This window comes from Culex pipiens, chromosome 2, assembly GCF_016801865.2.
Source record: "Culex pipiens pallens isolate TS chromosome 2, TS_CPP_V2, whole genome shotgun sequence".
Taxonomy (NCBI): domain Eukaryota; kingdom Metazoa; phylum Arthropoda; class Insecta; order Diptera; family Culicidae; genus Culex; species Culex pipiens.
This window is the reverse complement of record NC_068938.1, coordinates 48,592,029-48,610,827: the sequence shown is the minus strand read 5'-3', so window position 1 is coordinate 48,610,827 and position 18,799 is coordinate 48,592,029. Positions and strand designations below refer to the sequence as shown.

The window sequence follows — 18,799 nt, the reverse complement described above, 5'->3', positions numbered from 1 at the left end:
GAAAATAACACGAAAAAACAGGACTGCGCGTCCACACAGGCACCGCACTACTGATGCCATTATTTAATTATAATGACCAATCACCCCATGCACTCGAACAGCGACATAAAAGAGACGGAAAATAACACGAAAAAACAGGACTGCGCGTCCACACAGGCACCGCACTACTGATGCCATTATTTAATTATAATGACCAATCACCCCATGTACACAAATAGCGACACAAAAGAGACGGAAAATAAAACGAAAAAAAAAAACAGGATTGCGCGTCCACACAGGCACCGCACTACTGATGCCATTATTTAATTATAATGACCAATCACCCCATGCACTCGAACAGCGACACAAAAGAGACGGAAAATAACACGAAAAAACAGGACTGCGCGTCCAGACAGGCACCGCACTACTGATGCCATTATTTAATTATAATGACCAATCACCCCATGCACTCGAACAGCGACATAAAAGAGACGGAAAATAACACGAAAAAACAGGACTGCGCGTCCACACAGGCACCGCAATACTGATGCCATTATTTAATTATAATGACCAATCACCCCATGTACACAAATAGCGACACAAAAGAGACGGAAAATAAAACGAAAAAAAAACAGGATTGCGCGTCCACACAGGCACCGCACTACTGATGCCATTATTAAATTATACTGACCAATCACCCCATACACTCGAACAGCGACATAAAAGAGACGGAAAATAACACGAAAAAACAGGACTGCGCGTCCACACAGGCACCGCACTACTGATGCCATTATTTAATTATAATGACCAATCACCCCATGCACTCGAACAGCGACATAAAAGAGACGGAAAATAACACGAAAAAACAGGACTGCGCGTCCACACAGGCACCGCACTACTGATGCCATTATTTAATTATAATGACCAATCACCCCATGTACACAAATAGCGACACAAAAGAGACGGAAAATAAAACGAAAAAAAAACAGGATTGCGCGTCCACACAGGCACCGCACTACTGATGCCATTATTTAATTATAATGACCAATCACCCCATGTACACAAATAGCGACACAAAAGAGACGGAAAATAAAACGAAAAAAAACAGGACTGCGCGTCCACACAGGCACCACACTACTCACTGTAGTATTTAGAGATGAAATACTCAAAAACTTTTACAAAATTCCATATTTTGTGGAAAAAAACTATTTTTCTAATTTTTCATACCGGTATTAAACGAATCAAAATTATGAATACATTTTAATGTTTCAGAGTTTGTAGAGTAAAATACCAAAATTTTCTTCAAAAAAACATATTTATAATGTTATTTTTTTAAATTTAAATGCAGTGCAAATTCCTACACAATTTCAATTCGTTTGAAACACATATTACTCATATTATAAAAATAAAAATTTGAGCATCTTCAAAAAAATTAAAATAAGACAATTTCATTCCAAAAAATTAAAAAAAAAAGTAAATTTGTATACCAAATTTTGAATCATTTTATATCGTCATTGCATTTTTTTAAATGTGTGTATTATTTAAAAATACGGTATTTAGTAAAAAAAGAGCACTTAATTTATAAAAGTCTAAAACTGTGAAAATGCATAACATATTTGTAAACTTTTTATACCCATACACGGAGAAAAATTCACGAGTGCGAGAACCACGAAGGCATATATTCACGTTTATGGTGCAAATGCACCATACTCATGAATAAATTCCTTCGTGGTTCTCACATTCGTGAACATAATTCACGATTACGAGAGTTGATTTTTTTCTGTGTATTGCAAATAAGAAAAACTTAATTATTTTCAAAAATAATACAGTAATTTATATAATTTCTTTACATCATTTCAAAAACTCTAAAACAGTGAAACTGCATGATTAATTTAAAATCGATTGATTTCAAAATTGTCATTGAGAAGAATGAGTATTTAAAAAAACATTATTTTTGGTGAGTGGTGGAGGTCTACGATTTAAAAAAAAATCCACGTAGTTTATGGATGGTCCATCAAACGAAAGTGTCATAAAGTTTGTTTTGATTTTTTTTTCTTTAACCTTAGACATTCTGTACTCGGTTCAATTATTTACACACATCTGTTTAATTTTAAACGTTATTTTCAATAAATTGAAGTTCTTAGGGGCCGCTCAAACTTCTTTTCGCTATGCTTAAAAAATCTGAGAGAAAAAAAAATTAATTCCATGAACAAAAGTCATGAAAATTACGTTACAAAAAGATTCATGACTTCAATAAAGAATAACGACATTAACGAACAAAAACATTCAAACTATACGGGAAGTTCAAAAAACCATTGCTAAAAACTATGACCATTTGTAGCAAATTCGGGCATGAATACAAGTTCAGCAGTTCAAAATTCTAGTGTAACAAGCAAAAATCAATTCATCACCCCTGCCTAGCCCGCAAGGCATCCTACCGATGGTAAGCCAATAAGACAACCCAATAAAGTCAGGAAGAAGTGGATAGGTATTTGATAGTATTACGACCAGACCAGAGTCTCAACATCAGGAACCAAGGCTGAGTCAAGTCTATCCTCGTGCCATCCTCGTACAGGAAAATGTGTGTACGTGTGTGTGTCAAATTGATTCTCTCTATTAGGACAAGCACAAATCTGGTGTCTTCATCAAATATCGACTTAGGACACCCTACAAATTGGAAGCTCATTACTTGTGATTTTTATCATACTTTTGCCGGAAGAAGGAGGAGAAAATATTTCAAAAGCAAGTCAGGGCTTCAATTAAAGTTGAAGAAGCAAAGACGTCGCTTTTTGCCGCTGCTTATTGGAAAAAAGCTGGTCCAATTTAAAACGTGAACGTCATAACCAAAACAGACACAGTTATTCCCACGAGTCACGGGACATAAACGCTGGAGTGCTTCAACCTCACGGAAGGATCTACGTCATCCCAAGTCCGACGTCGTCGTGCTATCATGTCGCACCCGCCATTTTGACGTTCCGAGAAAAACGCGTTTTAAAGTTTGACCTTGAATAAACAAAAACGAAAGTACGCAATGTAAACAATAACTAACACGTTTTGTTTGGCTGACCATTCTGTGCATTGTCCCGAAGTTTGGTTGAAGTTGGTTGCTGGAGTCCCGAGTTATAAATAAAAATGTTTACGGTAGTCTTACTTGTACGTGCGTCAAACGCATCCTGACCTGAAATCCCTTTGCCCTTTGTCGCACTTACATCAATTTTCAGGGAGTGACAAGATAGCACGACAGGATTGAAACATCTTTTATATGTAGAGTGACAAAAATTTTCGGAGCTTTTTTGGTTTTCACTGAATATCTCAGGATTGAAATCGAATTTTGGGGATCTGTGAAAGTCAAAAGATGAGGCATTGTGAGCTGCACAAAATGGCGTTCTTAACTCAATTTGGCCCAAAATGCACGTACGACAAGTTAGCACGATGGCGACGAAGTGGGCAAAAAGATATGAACTCACTGAAAAGGTTAGTGTCGGGGTATCCCTTGGCTCTGGTTTTGAGTTATCTTTTAATCTAGGTGTTTTAAAGTTTTTTTTGAATAAAAAATAAAAGTATTTTTTTAAATTTTGATGTCTTTCTTAAAACGTGACATCAAATCTCCAACAATTTTAGTAAACACTTGCCAAGCCAAGGGTTCCACACCCAAGAGACGTGTACCGGGAGCAAATAAATGTTGGTGTGGTTTGTTTAGTCCTGATGGCTGGTTGGTTGGCTGCACACGTTTCGGAAGGCAGATTGAAAAATAATCTTTTATTTATTTTTAATTTTGGTACCATCTAAATTAAATACCCCACTCCACCTTTCCACCATTTCACCTGCCGCCGCAACATAAACAAACCAGAAGGAGAGAGAGAGAGAAAATGTTGTGTCTGGTTGTGGGGAAAAGCGGAAAAACTGTTCATATTTTGCCGAGGGAACACGTTTGTATAACTTTTTTTTTGCTCTAGTATGGTGTCTCCCCGGGGGATTCCCCCATCCCATATCAATATATCGTCAAGCTGGCAGCGGTTGTTGCGGTGGTTGTACTGAATGCAGGAAATGCTAGTCTTTTTACAGCATTTGTTTGTTTTTATTGTATTTTGAGAACTGGATGGTATTGACCGATCCTGACATTTAATATTTATCTGCAATATTCACACTGGTTGGTAGCACTTGTTAGAAGCTTTGCTTGAATTATTTCATTAAAATGGTTTTGAACGGATGCCAAATGTAAGGAATTGAAGACTAGGGTAGAGTAGTCATCAATGAGACACGGGGAACAATGATAAAATGGTTCTCACAAGTCGTAGTTTCAACCAATCAGGCTCATATTTGGGGGAAAGGTGTGTCTACTGGATACACGTCTGCCATATTAGTGGCTTTGGTTATGGTTGCTCCCTTGAAAAGTAATTCATAAATGTTTGATTATGGGGTGTAAAAGTAAATTATGGCGACCTCCGTGTACGCACGAGTGCAAGCAGCAGTCAAGTGCTCAGTGCTCCATCGTTTTTTCGAAAATTTTCGCCGTAATTTACCGTGATTAGCCGCGAGTTTGCTCCAACAGCATGCCAAGGGCCGGCCGTGGCCGTGGCAGTTCGAGTGCGGCCTCGAAAAACCCGCGAAGTTCGTCTACCGGCCGTGTGCAAAAAGGTAAACAAACCAACGCCGCGTCGTCCGCCATCGCGCCGGGGAGTGTGTGCGCCAAAGGATTTGACCCCAATTTATTACACCCTAATTACCGTGTCCAGGGCCGCAGCCCTATAAGGCTCCGTTCAGCTACTTCCGGCAATCCGTCGACCGATGGCGCTTCAACATCCGCCAACATTCCCACCAGTAACAAGTTCGCGAGACTGAGTGACGAGGAAAGCAACAACAACAACACCGACGGTAGCACTACCGACGACGACGACGACGATGGTTGTGCACGGAAGAAAGTGATTTCGCCAAAAAAAGTAATTACTCCAAAGGAACGACGACCACCACCAATTTTTGTTTTGGACACGTTGGCGGACGATGTTGACGAGCAGCTGGAAGGCCTCGTGTACTGCCTCAAAATAGGTAAATCGTCAGTGCAAGTGTTCACATTTGACCAAAAGAACTTCGACCTGGTTGTGGAGAAATTGAAGCGTAAAAACTTCAAGTTCTACACATTCGACCCCGTGCAGAAGACCGCTGTTAAGATCGTCTTGCAGGGGTACCAAGACCGCCCGACCTCCGTCCTCAAGGAGCACCTCTCGGGTGTCGGAATAACGCCGCGAGACATAAAAGTCCTCTCGCGGAAGACAACCGTCACAGGTACACACACACTGTACCTGTTGTACTTCGATCGCGGCACCGTCAAACTTCAAGACCTGCGGCGGACTAAGGCGTTGGACGGTTTTTGGGTAAACTGGCGGTTTTACTCAAAAAATCCGACGGACGCAGCGCAATGCCACCGTTGCCAGAAATTCGGCCACGGCTCGCGGAACTGCAACCTCCAGCCCCGCTGCGTGAAGTGCGGTGAGTCACACCTCTCCGAGGCGTGCGCACTACCACGAAAGGCGGACTTGGGGGAAAACGCAGAACAAACCAAGCCGCGCGTAAAGTGCGCGAACTGCGGCGGTAACCATACCGGTAATTACCGCGGATGCGTCGCGCGGAAGTCCTACCTCGAGGAGCAGGAAAAGAGGAAGAAGAAAGCAGCAGCGTCCCATCCTCCTCAGCGAAGTACGAGCGCAGCCGTTCCTGCAGCTGGCCAGCGTACGGTTCCAGCGGACAACCCAGCGTTCCCTCCTGGATGGGGGCGGTCGTTTGCAAGCGTGGTCGCTGCCGGTAGCGGCGATGCGACCCAGCAAGGAGTCACCGGGGAAGATCTCTTTACCCTGCCGGAGTTCTTTGCTCTCGCGGGGGAGATGATGACGCGGTTTCGGACCTGCCGTAACAAGGCGGAGCAATTTCTGGCCCTCGGGGAGCTGATGATTAAGCACATCTATAAAGGATAAAAAATTGTGATCTAGTTTTAAGCTTTCTCTATTTCTATCCCCTTTCCCTTGCAATTTTAGTAAGTTTTTTTTTCTTTATTTTTCTTACTCTTGGCAACACCTTTATTTACTAGCAATAACTGTTCCAAAATGGATTATGATGTAACACACAGCTGAAAGGAACTCCAAAACTCTGTTTTGTACCTCAAAAGAACTTATTGTATCTGATTATTCACCAATAAAACCGAATTTGAAAATTTGAAGTAAATTATGGACAAAAAATACTTTTTCGCTCGTAGACTGCCATTTACACCAAAACTTATATTTCTTCAAATTTCTTTCGACGTTCCATAGGGATTAAGTTGGGCTACAATGTCCTTTCATTAGATTTGGCCAAAATTCAGAATATAACCAGAATACAGGGCTGTCTCATTATTCCCCACTCATTTCAGCCCATGGGGAACAATGAGACACTTTGATTTTTCTTCAATAAACTTTTCAATATCGATGGAAATCTTTCAAAACATGAATTAAAAGCGATTTTTGGCATATTTATAGAGTTTAAACTTGATTTAACCAAAAATACTAAGTTATTTGGTATTAATATATGGATTATACAAAATTTCAATACTTTTTAGTGTAACTTTTGTTATTAAAAATTTCATGTTGGTAAAATTGCTCTAAAATGTTCAAGGCAAGTCACCTGCAATGGAACAATACAAAAACATGATGTTTTGCTAGAAAAATGTTGATTTTCGTAAAGTGTCTCATTGTTCCCCAGCTGTCTCATAGTTCCTGCCAAGTGCGTCTACAATGAGACAGTTGAATAACTTTGGCTGTAGATGTCGGATCGATCTCATATTTTGGTCAATGTTAGAACACATTAAAAGAAAGATAATGCAACTAAAAGATCATTAAAACAAGCTAATGAAAAAATTTGAAAAATCGTTGAAAGTTGAAAACCAAAAGTGTCTCATTGATGACTACCCTACCCTATATCACTTTGCAATAGAAATCCAATGCGTTTTTTTTTTAATATTAATCTTTTTACGTACCTTTTGTACCTCTTGGTGTTTTAATATTTTCAGCAAATTTCCCGGGAAATTTGAAATATAACGAAATTTTTTCTAATCATGTTTCTAATTAATCTTTTGCAACGAAATCGTATAGAACAGCAACTTGAGAGCGGCCGTGGCTGACTGGTTACGGTGTTCGCTTTGTAAGCGAATGGTTCTGGGTTCGATGCCCATCTGCTCCCAACGAGAAAGTTAAGAACATAGAAAATTGAAATGATGAACGAAAAACCAAAGTCGCTCGAGGCGGGGTTCGATCCTCCGTCCTTTGGATTGGTAAGCAAAAATGCTAACCACTAGGCCATGACGACTTGGTGAACTTGGAACTGGAATTAGGAATACTGTTACAGAGAGCGAGTTGTGGCGCTATAACCACGGCAAATAGTGTCCAGGGCATTCGTGGAAATACAATGTCCCATCCCAGAGAGGGTCCCGGAGTACCAAACCTTCTTAGCATGGTGCTCCCAACGAAAACAAACAAATCTCGGAGCGTATGGTGGTGTGTCCCCACGCTTCTTCCTCCCCTGTCGATTCAGAATTGTGTTGTTGTTCGAACACTCAGTGCTCAAACTCAACCCAATTACGGATCATCTCTGCGATACGGCTTTACGCAGTAGGCCTGGCCGCTTTAACGCTTGTGATGTTTCAATGCATTTCAATGCAATGGCGCACTACAAGTTTTAATAAATGACAAGAAGAGTGCTAGGCGTCATCTAACCTAAGGCACTCTCCAGGATCCCTTCGAAAGATTGGCTGCGCTAGGGTCTGATTAGATTAGATTAGATTAGAAATCGTATAGAACAGCAACTCCAATGATCAAAATGAGTGTGAGGATCAATTAATGGTTGATTGCTTGTAAAAAATCATGCAACTTCGAGAAAATATATAAACTTTCTTATTTTTAAATCTTTCAAATCGTCGCAAATGAAAGAAAATTTTATTAGTATTTTTGATGAGAAAGATTTTTTTAAATCAAAGTGTTTGGATAGTGAAAATCTATGCTCCACAACCATACAATTGCTTTAAAATTTGTCTCAGTGACCATGAAGTTAAAACATAAAAAAAACAAAAAATCAACTTGTGCATAAATAAATTAACATTGAGTTTATCTTAAAAATCTAATTTCTAGCGCCTTTTAACTTTAAACACTATTTCATGAACTCACAACTCAAATCTAATCTAATCTAATCGAACACAAGCGCAGCCAGTCCGAAGAAAGCATCCTGGAAGAACTTGGGGTTAGATTACGCCCCAAGTTCTTTCTTGTCAATATTAATTATTGCAGTACACTTGAGTAACCCCGAAGATGTATTGCATAAATTGAAGCGGCCAGGTCTACTGCGTTGCATTAACCGCAGAGACAGATTCTGTGAACGGAGCACATTTCACAAAATCTACAGGGGAGGAAGGATGCGTGGACATACCGTACCAAACGCTCCTGTTTCATGAACTCACAACTCAAAGTTTTCAAATATTTTGAGCGAGTTTTTGAAATACAGTTGCATTCTTTGGGTAAATTTCATATGATACGAAGTTGTTTTTTTATGTTTTTTCATGGTTTGATGATATGATTTTAGTTATACGGTATTCAGCCTTATAAATTAATTAGATTAATATAATTTTGAGTATTTAAAAGTGGTTGAAATTCAACGATATTTTTTCATATATACCCTCTTACGCCCTTGGTAGCTCACGTGCTTCATAAATTTATAACTTCAATCTGTAATTTCTCGAATACTTAGAAACAAATTCTTCTTACACAAACCTTTTTTAAAAAATTTAATTATATCAGTTCAATTTCCATTCAACATGTTCATGGTAAAAAAAAGTCGAACAAATCTCAATGTTGATCTTGGCCGGAAGATGTAAATATCTTATTTTCAAATGATATTACAAAAAAACATTAAAATAGGTTGTCAAAAATAAAATAGTTTATATTCGTTGCATAACAGCCTAATTTTGCATAACAGCCTAAGCAAACAATATTTCTAGTGGTGAATGCTTCAGAAATAAATATTATCTGAATTAAACCTTGACATGCAATTTACAGACAAGCTGATTAGTTCAATATGAACAGTAGATGGAAATAAATAAAATCAAATCAGGTTCTCCAATTATTATTTTAATTTCAAAACATTGGTGCCAAAATGGTAGGAAAATGTATACTTCTGCTTGTATTTCGGGAATTCCCGGGAAATTTACAAATTTCCCGGGAAACGGGAAATATTTTTTTCCGGGAAATCCCGGGAATTCCCGGGACGGGAAATTGGACGCTCTAATCTGTACACAATTTTCCAATCAAATCAAATCAAATTATTCGCTCTACAGCATTGCCTTGGCGTTCTCGATTGCGAGATTCCTACTCGAAACTAGGTGTCCAAAGGCTTGATTGTTGAGGCAATTGCAAACCTCTTTTTACACCTTAACTTCCATCCACCCCGGGATTCGAACTGACGACCTTTAGATTGTGAGTCCAACTGCCTACCAGCGACTCCACCAGGACAGGACCCAGGGAGACGACTCCTACACCTGGACTGAGCTAACGACCAAACCTTTTTAGGTTAGTCCGTGGCCAACATTTACTTCCCGTCCGACGGAAGGCGTGATCAGACAAATCTCGTCTCAAAATTTGCCACCGGGACCTTCTGGGATCGAACCCAGGCCGACTGGGTGAGAGGCAATCACGCTTACCCCTACACCACGGTCCAATGCACATTTTAATTTTCAGAAATAATTGTTTTTTTTTTTTAAATTTGCAATGGTCTTTAAAAAATAATAGTCTGTCAAAGTCCATGGTTCAATTCCTTTAGTCGACAATTTTGGTTTTTTGCTTCGGCCGATTTTTTTTTTGCAAATAAACCTCGAGAGAATAACTCTCTCGTCCATCTCGAGCTGTGTCCGTGAATGGTACCACTATTCTCTCGACTCGAGGCCATTATTCCCTCGGATGGGCCCTGTATAGTTTTGGGATCCTTCATGAAGGATATTGTATCAAACTTTTTTAAATGTGAAAAGCAAATATTTAAAATTTCTAATTATTCTGAACTTTCATGGTAATCAAACAAGAGAAGAACCGTAGTTATATGGATTGATTCCGTTTCACACCCACCACAATTCAAATGTTGCCGGCCACATTTCGATTCAACGGCTTCGTCGGCCGAGGTCATGTCAGTGACAGGAGGCGTGTGGGAAGATTAAACGGAAACCTTTCACCTGTATCGCGCGTTATGTTTACCACCACCCACACACTAAGCAGAATCACTGAATTTCTAACGTTCTCTTCTCTACTCTGCTCTTCCTCTCACTCCCAGGACGACCGCAGCCCGACGTGCTCTGGTTCATCAACGATAATCTGGTGGATAATCAGATCGAGCAAAACACCGGCAACGTCATCGAGAACCGGCTGCTGTGGACGTCGGTCCAGCGGCACCACCTGCACTCGGTGTTCACGTGCCAGGCGGCCAACACCAAGCTGATGCCGCCCCGGACCGCCAAGTTCGTGCTCGACATGTACCGTAAGTATTCGGTGCGGGTGCTTTTAATTTTTTCTGGCGTTTTTTTTCCTGGGAGATATTCGTTCTCTGCGAAATGCGAGTCAGACTCAAAAATGTTAGAATCATTTTGGCATTTTGTCTCTGACTATGACTCTGACTCTGACTCTGACTCTGACTCTGACTCTGACTCTGACTCTGACTCTGACTCTGACTCTGACTCTGACTCTGACTCTGACTCTGACTCTGACTCTGACTCTGACTCTGACTCTGACTCTGACTCTGACTCTGACTCTGACTCTGACTCTGACTCTGACTCTGACTCTGACTCTGACTCTGACTCTGACTCTGACTCTGACTCTGACTCTGACTCTGACTCTGACTCTGACTCTGACTCTGACTCTGACTCTGACTCTGACTCTGACTCTGACTCTGACTCTGACTCTGACTCTGACTCTGACTCTGACTCTGACTCTGACTCTGACTCTGACTCTGACTCTGACTCTGACTCTGACTCTGACTCTGACTCTGACTCTGACTCTGACTCTGACTCTGACTCTGACTCTGACTCTGACTCTGAATCTGACTCTGACTCTGACTTTAAATTTATCATAAAATCTAAAATAAACCGATTTCACTAAGAACTGTCATGCACAAGCATATAAAAAACTAACTTAATCCACCTATGTGGTTGATGCCTTCCTCACTTTTTACCAACATTTGGTGATATGATGGGTTTGGACACAAATTCCATCTATTTCTCAATAAAAAAAATTACACAAATGTCACTTAAGCGGTCAAAACTTGAAACTGAGCGTTGCCAGATCTTCAATGTTTTGGACTCATGGGAAAAACTCATTACCTAACCAACGATGAGTCGGATGATGGATCCGGACATAGCATAGGCATTAAAAAAAGTACATAAATATCACTTAAGTGGTCATATTTCGAGATAGGGTTGCCAGATCTTCAATGTTTTGGACTCATTGGAAAGGTCTTTCGATTACTTAAACAACGATGGGTCGGATGATGGATCCGGACATAGTTTACATACATTTAAGTGAGATCCGGCTTCAAAAAAGTTCATAATTATCACTTAAGTGGTCATAACTTGAGACAGGGTTGCCAAATCTTCAATGTTATGTACTCATTTAAAAGGTATTTTGATAACCTAACTAACGATGGGTTGGATGATGGATCCGGACATAGTTTACATACATTTAAGTGAGATCCGGCTTCAAAAAGGTACATAAATATCACTTAAGTGGTCATATCTCGAGACAGGGTTGCCAGATCTTCAATGTTTTGGACTCATTGGAAAGGTCTTTTGATTACCTAACTAACGATGGGTCGGATGATAGATCCGGACATAGTTTACATACAATTAAGTGAGATCCGGCTTTAAGAAAGTACATAAATATCACTTAAGTGGTCATATCTCGAGACAGGGTTGCCAGATCTTCAATGTTTTGAACTCATTGGAAAGGTCTTTTGATTACCTAACTAACGATGAGTTGGATGATGGATCCGGACATAGTTTACATATATTTAAGTGAGTTCCGGCTTCAAAAAAGTACATAAATATCACTTAAGTGGTCATAACTTGTGACAGGGTTGCCAGATCTTCAATGTCTTGGACTCATTGGAAAGGTCTTTTGATTACCTAACCAACGATGGGTCGGATGATAGATCCGGACATAGTTTACATACATTTAAGTGAGATCCGGCTTCAAAAAAGTACATAAATATCACTTAAGTGGTCATAACCTGAGACAGGGTTGCCAGATCTTCAATGTCTTGGACTCATTGGAAAGGTCTTTTGATTACCTAACCAACGATGGGTTGGATGATGGATCCGGACATAGTTTTCATATCGATAAGTGAGATCCGGCATCAAAATTCCAGCACCTGATTCGCAACTCTGACACTTTTTTATACGTAACTTTTGAACTACTTATCGGATCTTCAAACAATTCAATAGTGCACTATGGGGCACCAAAACGAATCGAATGCAACTTGTTTGACTCAAATCGGATCAGCCAGTGCCGAGAAAACTTGGCAAGAATTTTGAGCACCAAAGTCAATACGCACACACATACACACACACACACAGACATTTGTTCAGTTTTCGATTCTGAGTCGATAGGTATACATGAATATAGGTCTACGAGCTGTTTTTCAAAAGTTCATTTTTCGAGCAGGATTATAGCCTTACCTCAGTGAGGAAGGCAAAACCAGCATAGTAGATTCTGGGTTCTGCGGTCAGTAGAGAGAACGTTGAACACAAAAACGACCTAATCGCTGTGTTCTGTCGAAATGCACTTTTTAGAACGTGTTGGCATTTTTTCAGGTTGCTGTTTTTTCCTCCTATTTCAATTTAAGGTCAGGTCACCAAAAGTGGTTTAAAAATCAAGAAGTAATGGAACTGAGCTGAGTCAAAAAAGAGGCTCTGTTTAAACCAATTTAAAGACAAGATTTCCGATGGAAGTCAATGAAAAAATAAAATTAATAAAATTCTCCTGACCTCCATAAAACCACCGGAATTCTTTATTACAAGCCACCCAAAATCCCACCCAATCTTGGAATTTTTCAAGGCATTATCTTCTTTGGCTCAAAAATTGGATCCCAAGCACACCGTTGGGGGGGGGGGGAAACCTCCGCCCCGGCACCGTTTTTGCACCGAAACCGATCCATATTTCTTTCAGTCAAAGCCAGCAGCAGCTGATGGATTTTACTTGTTTTTTGCATCTCTTTTCCCCTCCCACCACCCTCGCTGGGTGCTGCTTTTCACATCAGCGTGAAAGCTTTCGTCGAGCATTTGCAAAAAGCACTATATTTTCCAGTCGATGGAAAGCAACCTCCCAACCAACCAGCAAAAAAAGCGCTTCGTTGGAGATTCTGAAAAAGGCAACAGAGCCGTGAGCGAAGATGTGTGTGTGTGTGTGGGGAAAATTCGGCTCCATTTAAACAGCTGTGACGACGACGGGGGCTTTTTGGGTGATGTTGCTGATATTGCTGATATCAATGTTTTTTGTTTGCATTATTTGGAATAATATGCAGACCTGTTCATTTCACAAACATTAAGTTCTGAGAACGAAATTAAAAGCAATGATAGTGAAGCATCCTTTCGCCAATTTAAAATTCAACCAAACAAAATTGGTCTCAAAAGATAACCCATAAATAAATTAATATCACTTCAAACAACAAAGTGACCAAAACTTTTCCAGAAAAGCCAGCCAGCTAACGATCTCCAAAACCAAAAGTTATTGCCCCAGCGGCAACAAACTGGCCATCTGTTACCCCTTTTCTAGCTCCAAAGCCAGCCAGCCACAGTGACCTAGCTTATCCTTGATCTCACTGACCTCAGTCTGCCATAAACCACAATCGATATCTTGCCCTGGCCCGGCTATCGAAACCGATTTGTGTGAGCTGTGCCTCAAAGTTTCTCCTATTCCGGACGACACAAAACATCGGCGAAACAGCTGGCAGGCATAATTAAAAGCGCTTCATCCGGCGGATTTCCCGGGCCCCGTTCCGGCCGTCAGTTGTTGCCTTTTTCATCGGATAAACACCCGCAATCTGCAAAAGACCCGGCACAACTGAACCCGGCCGCCGTGACAATTCCCCGGCCCAAATCGCCCCCGAGGATCATGTTTTCAGTTGACTACGAAAAACCGGGAGCACGGATCTAACTGGGAGGGGATCCAGAGCAGATGGCAAAATAAAACCTCACAACAATTTGCAGGAATATTTTAAATTTGTACAAACGTAAAGTTTCGTGTAAAATACAAAGATCAAATGGTTCAGTCTTAAATTATAAACCGCATGCAAAATCGTATGTATTTTAATTGAAAGTATAAAAACATATAGAATAGGATGTAACAAAAATGACTTTTTGGCGGGCATTCAGGGGTTTGTTCCGGTGGGCATTCTGAGCCTAAATCCCAAATATGAGCTTGATTGGACGTTACAGGAGCTGGCGCTCCGCCCTTCAATTTTAAATGGGATTTAACCCGTAAAAAAAGATTTTTTCAAAAATGTCACTTTTTGAGGCATTTTGGCCACCAATGCGTTAACCAAAAACATCACTGGTGTGTAGGCCAGATCGTTGCGCATCTTTTGGTATATATAACATTGAAGTTTGGAGCATCCTGGAGCTCGGTACAGACCTTCAAAGTTTGGCATTTTTTCAAAAAATCGGCCCCGGCAAAAAAGATATGCGTCGCACCTCGCGACGCCCGAGACGCCATTTGATTTTGCTTGGACCGATTTTTCGAAAAAATGCCAAACTTTGAAGGTCTATACCGAGCTCCAGGATGCTAGTGAAACAGCAAGAGAATGTCCAAATAAAGGCACTAAAAATAGTAGGGTCGAGAGAGAAGTTGCATTTGGCATGCTACTGACAAATTATTACAAAAGTGTTCCGAATTTGTGGGTGTTCCGAATATGTGGGATGACTGTATAAACGCGGGAATATGCATTTTAACTCGTTTCAGTTGATTAAACTTTAATTTTCATTAAATTTTTGAAGTTTTTCGAAAAAATATTTTTTTCGCCCCCTGATTATTCAAGGCCAACTTTGAGGAGGGGGGGGGGGGGGGTGGTGATATAAACTATGAAAAATATTTGCAACGGCCTTATTGGGAAAAAAATTTCAATTTAAGAAAATAAGGATTTTATGATTTCACTAATTTTATTCGAAATTTGTCTAATATTTTGCAATTCTTTCCTTGATTTTCTGTTTTGTCTCGAAGGGTTTGTCCATGCATTCCTGGAGTCAATAGATGCTACTATGCATCAATAGTTTTTCAATACAAGTCTACATATAATTTGGTGGGTTGGTCATATAGTGGATATCTTCGAAGATCTGTATCTAGAGAAGGGATTATCTAATCGATTTGGTGTCGTCAGCCAATTTAATGTTGAATCTATAAAAAAAATATTTTCGGAAAAAAATCTTGAAAAAATGTCAAACATTAAATCAAATTTAATTCTAAGCTGCAAAATTTCATTTGAACCGAAAATGTCTTCAGAATTTTCAGAATTTCTGAAGCATTTTTTATCTAAAGAATTTGGGTAATTCTCCGCCAACTCACACAGCAGTTGCCCCGACCCCTCTTCGATTTGCGTGAAACTTTGTCCTATGGGGTAACTTTTGTCCCTGATCATGAATCCAAGGTCCGTTTTTTGATATCTCGTGACGGAAGGGCGGTACGAACCCTTCAATTTTTGAACATGCGAAAAAAGAGGTATTTTTCAATAATTTGCAGCCTGAAACGGTGATGAGATAGAAATTTGGTGTCAAAGGGACTTTTATGTAAAATTAGACGCCCGATTTGATGGCGTACTCAGAATTCCGCAAAAACGTATTTTTCATCGAAAAAAACACTAAAAAAGTTTTGAAAATTCTCCCATTTTCCGTTACTCGACTGTAAAAAATTTTGGAACACGTCATTTTATAGGAAATTTAATGTACTTTTCGAATCTACATTGGCCCAGAAGGGTCATTTTTTCATTTAGAACAAAAATTTTCATTTTAAAATTTCGTGTTTTTTCTAACTTTGCAGGGTTGTTCTTTAGAGTGTAACAATGTTGTACAAAGTTGTAGAGCAGACAATTACAAAAATTTTGATATATAGACATAAGGGGTTTGCTTATAAACATCACGAGTTATCGCGATTTTACGAAAAAAAGTTTTGAAAAAGTTGGTCGTCATCGATCATGGCCGTTCATGGTCACCCGCGACAGACACGGACGACGAAACAAAGAGAAACGCAAAAAGTAACTTTTTCAAAACTTTTTTTTCGTAAAATCGCGATAACTCGTGATGTTTATAAGCAAACCCCTTATGTCTATTTATCAATTTTTTTGTAATTGTCTGCTCTACAACTTTGTAGAACATTGTTACACTCTAGAGATTCGAAAAGTACATTAAATTTCCCATAAAATGACATGTTCCAAAAAAATTTACAGTCGAGTAACGGAAAACGGGAGAATTTTTAAAACCGTTTTTAGTGTTTTTTTCGATGAAAAATACGTTTTTTCGGAATTCTGAGTACACCATCAAATCGGGCGTCTAATTTTACATAAAAGTCCCTTTGACATCAAATTTCTATCTCATCACCGTTTCAGGCTGCAAATTATTGAAAAATACCTCTTTTTTCGCATGTTCAAAAATTGAAGGGGTCGTACCGCCCCTCCGTCACGAGATATCAAAAACGGACCTCGGATTCGTGATCAGGGACAAAAGTTACCCCTTAGGACAAAGTTTCACGCAAATCGAAGAGGGGTCAAGGCAACTATTCCCGATTTCGTGTGAGTTGGTAGAAAATTACCCATTTAAGTTTTTTGCAATTTCACTCTCCGACAATATCTGTTAGCATGAGTTATTAGGCATTCCTATTTTTTTTAAGTGGGTCTCGTGGCGCAGGGGTAGCGGCTTCGGCTGCCGATCCCGATGATGCTATGAGACGCGGGTTCGATTCCCGCCTTATCCACTGAGCTTCTATCGGATGGTGAAGTAAAACGTCGGTCCCGGTTTCTCCTGTCTCGTCAGAGGCGCTGGAGCAGAAATCCCACATTAGAGGAAGGCCATGCCCCGGGGGGCGTAGTGCCAATAGTTTCGTTTTTTCATTTTTTTTTTAAATTCAACTTGACAAGTTTATAAGTTTTTTTGAAAATTAAATTTTTGTGAAACTTTGCATCATAAATTCGCAATTTTGGCAGAGCTCTCCATACAAAACGGCTAATATAATATTCAACAATCTGTAACTTGAATGCTGATTTACTGATCGATTTGGTGTCTAGGGCAAAGCTGTCCACTCAACCCCCGGTGGTTGGTCACTTTTTCGTTTGACACTTTTTAGTTTGTACCCCGTTGGTTTGACAAAATCAAACTAAAAAGTGACGAACTGTCACATTTTACGTGGCGCTCACGCACACTATCAAAACAAACGTTTGGTAGTGTGTGTGAATTCCGTGTTAAAAGGAGTGTCAAACTAAAGCCATTTCATCCGGCCCGCGGCTGCTTTTCAAAGTAGTTCAATGACTGGCCCTTAAGGCTGTCCATGAAATATTCAGATTCCACATTTAAAAGATGCCTTGAGATCAATTTCAACTAGGAACAGTAAATATTTGTTTATTTATTTATTAAGTACAGCAGCGTAAGGCTTAAACCTTTTAAAATTGCTACCTCCGGTGTCATTACGTTTAAAATACAATAAAAAGAAAAAACTACGCTAAATTTACAATTTTAACTAGGAACATTAGGATTTTTTATTTTGCATTTTTTTATTAAGCGTTCTAGTTGTATTTTGCTTTTGTATTATTTTAAAATGTTTTTAATTAAAATTCAATCATTCTGTATGTTTGCATCTAATTCTTATCATTTCTATATTGATTTCAGAATCTATAAGTAAACTAAAAAATGGTGCAAGAAAACATATGTAAAAATGCAAAACATATGAAAAAAACCTGGATTGTTGCCTTAAAATGTACAGATAGACATCTCATTTCAATTTTAATCAGTTTTTTAAACAAAAAAGAAGAAGAAGAAGTTTTTTTTGAAGATCTTGATTTGAAGAAGAAGAAGTTTTTTTGAGAACTTAATTAAAGTTAATTTTTGAAATCAATTAGCAATTTTTTTTTTCAGAGCTAATTTTCAGTTTTGTTGAAAAGAAGGTTAAAAACGCAAATTAATCATAAGGAATGCGGCATTTTTTTTTGCATTTAATTCCAAATCCAATTGCGTCTTTTAATTACGAAAATTTTGGTACCCAAACATGTATAGGTCATCGCTGAAATTTTAAAGTTATCGCAGTTTTAGTGAAAAAAGATATTTTGATGATTTCGTCATTTCCCGGTTTTTGTGCGCGGTGCATCGAAAAACACGGATTTTATTTTCAAAAAATCATATCTCGGAATCCTGTTAATGAACTCCTCTCATTTTTTAGTATGTTATGTAAAAATGTTCGGGGAATCCGATAAAAATATTTCCAGACATAGGCTCTTTGGTCCAGACACCGTCAAAACGGCATTTTAAAGTTTCATACGCACTTTAAAATGCGTATGAAATATGTTAGGCTAGATTTTCCAAACTTTTTACTATTTTTCATTGAAAGGCCAACTTATCACCTTTCATTTGCGTGTAAGACAGTTGAAATCGGTTGAAATGGCGAGGAGTTATGATTTTTCGAAAAAAGTGGTTTTTGTGAAAATCGACGAAAATGGCAATTTTTCAGACCACCCTAACACGGCATTGGTCACCCTAATGGGGAACCCCCAGAAAAATTTTGAACCCGATCCGAGC

General features: G+C 39.3%; 1 protein-coding gene across 1 annotated transcript in view; it reads left to right on the top strand.

The window, feature by feature from the left end:
- The window catches only part of LOC120421949 (uncharacterized), a 194,241-nt gene that overhangs the window by 158,471 nt on the left and 16,971 nt on the right, over window positions 1-18,799 (top strand). The window contains exon 7 of the mRNA XM_039585259.2: window positions 10,312-10,515. Coding sequence (XP_039441193.1) covers window positions 10,312-10,515 — 204 coding nt within the window. The remainder of the gene's footprint in view (window positions 1-10,311; window positions 10,516-18,799) is intronic.